This window comes from Seriola lalandi, unplaced genomic scaffold (assembly GCF_002814215.2).
Source record: "Seriola lalandi dorsalis isolate HSWRI2012SDOR001 ecotype SW California unplaced genomic scaffold, Sedor1 jcf7180001973251, whole genome shotgun sequence".
In the NCBI taxonomy this organism is placed as follows: domain Eukaryota; kingdom Metazoa; phylum Chordata; class Actinopteri; order Carangiformes; family Carangidae; genus Seriola; species Seriola lalandi.
The window spans coordinates 1-2959 of NW_019443917.1; the positions used below are offsets into that span (position 1 = coordinate 1).

The window sequence follows — 2959 nt, forward strand, 5'->3', positions numbered from 1 at the left end:
CCACTAATGTACTTTTTTACTTCACTTTATTTGGGAGCCGAAGTTACTTTGCAGGTTCAGTTTTTAGCTGCAGAATATACGATCTATAAATATAATGCATTTATATTGAAAGGGGCCATTCTGCATGATCAGTACACTTATGAATCTTCAAGCATCTTTTGCTGATAAAACTTTGAACTTTGACTTAAGTTAATATATGAGTACAGGAATGACATACATATTCTGTTATGGAGTAGGAGGAATTAGTCATTTAATATATTTTTCTTGATTAATGATCAAGTTGTGAGAAATGTATATATCTCATCTTTCCACAGTAGAGGTCATCATAGTTAAACTGTTTTGTCTGAATTACATTTACTATCACAGAGGACTAAGAAAACCAGCAATGAAATTGGAACCAGTACCTTTCTTTTGTTTTTTCTTTTAAAATTACTAAAATTTTTACCATCAACTTTACCAAGGAGGGTAGAGCAAGGACTAGCTACCATATCTATGCTGTCATTAACAGGTGTCCTTCATGACAAGTGAAAGGCACTATCCCAAAAGTAAATGTCTACAGTTTCCAGAGCTATATGGTGTTGTTGGGTATTCAATCCCAACCAATAACTGAAAACTCCATTCATCTGCTCAAAAATCTGAAGGCAGGTGAAAGCCACTGTGTTCACTATTAACAATAAATGACTATTCTATGTCAATAACTCATTTCTGAGATCATATGCTTTTTTGGACAAGATTTATTTTTGCTTTTTTTTGTGACGTGGCAACAACAGCAGCACCCAGAAGGTGATTTGTTAGACCAGCATTCACACTGTTAAGTAGAAAAAAAAACAATACAAGGCTACCAGGGAACAACCGACGGACCATTGCTTTTGAATGAGAAAAGCCAAACAATGAAATACTGCATGACAGTAACTTGTAGTATCTAGTTTCAACATACAGTACAATTAAACTCAATTACTCCATCCTTCCTATTAAACTAAATACATAATAATTCAGCAGTTACAATTATTTGTAGTGAAAAAAATGCACTATTTGTCATGTACAATTTGGAACAATCCATGTTCGTTTACAAGAGCCACTGTATCTATACCTGATTTAGACATACTGCAATATTTTACATTTTCATGAATCCTGTGTTTATTACTACTTTTCCTCTACAGAACCACTTTGCTTTCAGTTCTTCAAATCGGACATTCTTGGCTTAAATGTGCTCAGGAGCTGCTGAATAAAAACAATCTTTAACATAATGGCCATCAAAGAAACACAGAGAAAGCAGTTTCCATCCCACACTTACAACTTTTATGTCAAAGTAGTCCATTCAATATTAATATTATGCAATATTTTTGTATTCATCAAAGAAAACGAGAAATGACATGCCGAGGAGACCAACTGATGAACAGTACTGATAAGGGATGCTGCTGTCTGTGTCCTCAAGAGAGAGAGGCTACTGTGTCATCAATAACAATCTTAGAAGAACAACAGAATCGGGGCGAGTAGCAGGACAGACGGAGGTGAAGCTCAGGGGCAGCAGCTGCAACAGTTAGTCAATGTCCATTTGAGGGAGCTTGCTCTCTGCTGTTTCCTGTTCCGTCCCTGCAGGTGTGGCTTTGTCTGGGTTGCACGGCTGGCTCTCTGTTCCCTCCTGTCCATTGACTGGTCCGTTCTCTGTCTTCTCCTCCTTAGGAGGCTCCACCTTGGGCTTGGGTTTGGACACCACAGGGTTGCAGGCTGTATAAAGCTCCTGAACAGGGAAAAAGGAAGAATTCAGTAGAAAAAGGGTTTATTTCAGATTTCATTTTTGCTCACTTGATCAGTTTTAAATGAAGCTACATCAATTTCTACAGCCAATTTGTACAATGAAGACTTGTTTTACTATTTCACACTTCTTTGCTGCTACTACAAAATCGCAGCAGGGCTTATAGTACATTAACACATACAGATTCAAAAAGCATCCAGCTACACTATGAAGTTGAGAAACGCTCAATATTATGCAAATTTCCTCTGACATTGTGCAAGCAACAAGTGAGAGCCAATATTGATCATTTTGATTCCAGAGGAAACGGAAGTACAAAGTTTTAAACAACATGGAGGAAAAGCTGACTGTCACAGTCTCCGGGTGCAAAAAGTTAGAAAAAAATCACACGATCGTGCACTACCTTGATTACTTGTTATAGTTGCATTCTCATGTACAAACATGACAATATAAAGCAACACTCCAATGATGGTCCCACTGAAAAAGTAGGTACTTTTTTTCCATTTCTCCCCTCCTTTTTAATTTCATGTGTCTGTGTTAGATATTAAGGCTGCAGGAAACCAGACTACTCACAAATCTGGTGTGAATTACATTACCCCTAAACCCAATAAAATGCTTACTGAACTCTACAATGATTACAGTGGGGCCTGTAGGCTGGTTTTCCAAGGCTAACTCGAAGATGATGTTGAGAAATAAAGCCCCTATTTAACAATTTACCTAAACATTTTTGGCGTTTAGTGTGTATGTGTGCTTTCTCAGTACCTTAGCCTTGGCCTTGATCTCGTCAACTTTTACCACTGGATCCAGGGTGAGGTCCTGACTGTTCTGCTGGTTCATTTTGCTGTTCATCCAGACCATGGCTTCGTTCACCTGCTTGTCCACCCGGGTCACCTCCAGCTCATCCAGGTGATCGTACTGTTCATCCTGTTGAGAGAATCCCAGGTAATTTAAGAAACCCGTTTTGTGACTGCTCATATCGGTGAGTGAAGAAGATATAAATGGAAGTGATTATAACCGAGCCTATAATCGCTTAAAATAGCTTTAAAATAATCTTAGTGCTTCATATATATACATTTCACCTACAAGACCTCTGAAGTAATGAAGTCAGTGAAAGGTGCTGCTCTAATATATCACCAACAAACTCCAACTAAGCAATCACTTTAATAAGTGAACAAACCCGCTCTCTGTGCCAGCTTACCTTTGCCT

General features: G+C 38.2%; 1 protein-coding gene across 1 annotated transcript; it reads right to left on the reverse strand.

Moving 5' to 3' along the window:
- Positions 1–716: 716 nt before the first annotated feature.
- Positions 717–2743, reverse strand: LOC111651547 (heat shock 70 kDa protein 4-like). Its single transcript, XM_023401521.1, has 2 exons — positions 2516–2743; positions 717–1741 (listed from the first exon to the last, which is right to left on the reverse strand). The coding sequence occupies exons 1-2, from the start codon at positions 2726–2728 to the stop codon at positions 1541–1543; spliced, it is 414 nt and encodes a 137-aa protein (XP_023257289.1). The 5' UTR covers positions 2729–2743; the 3' UTR covers positions 717–1540.
- Positions 2744–2959: the final 216 nt, after the last annotated feature.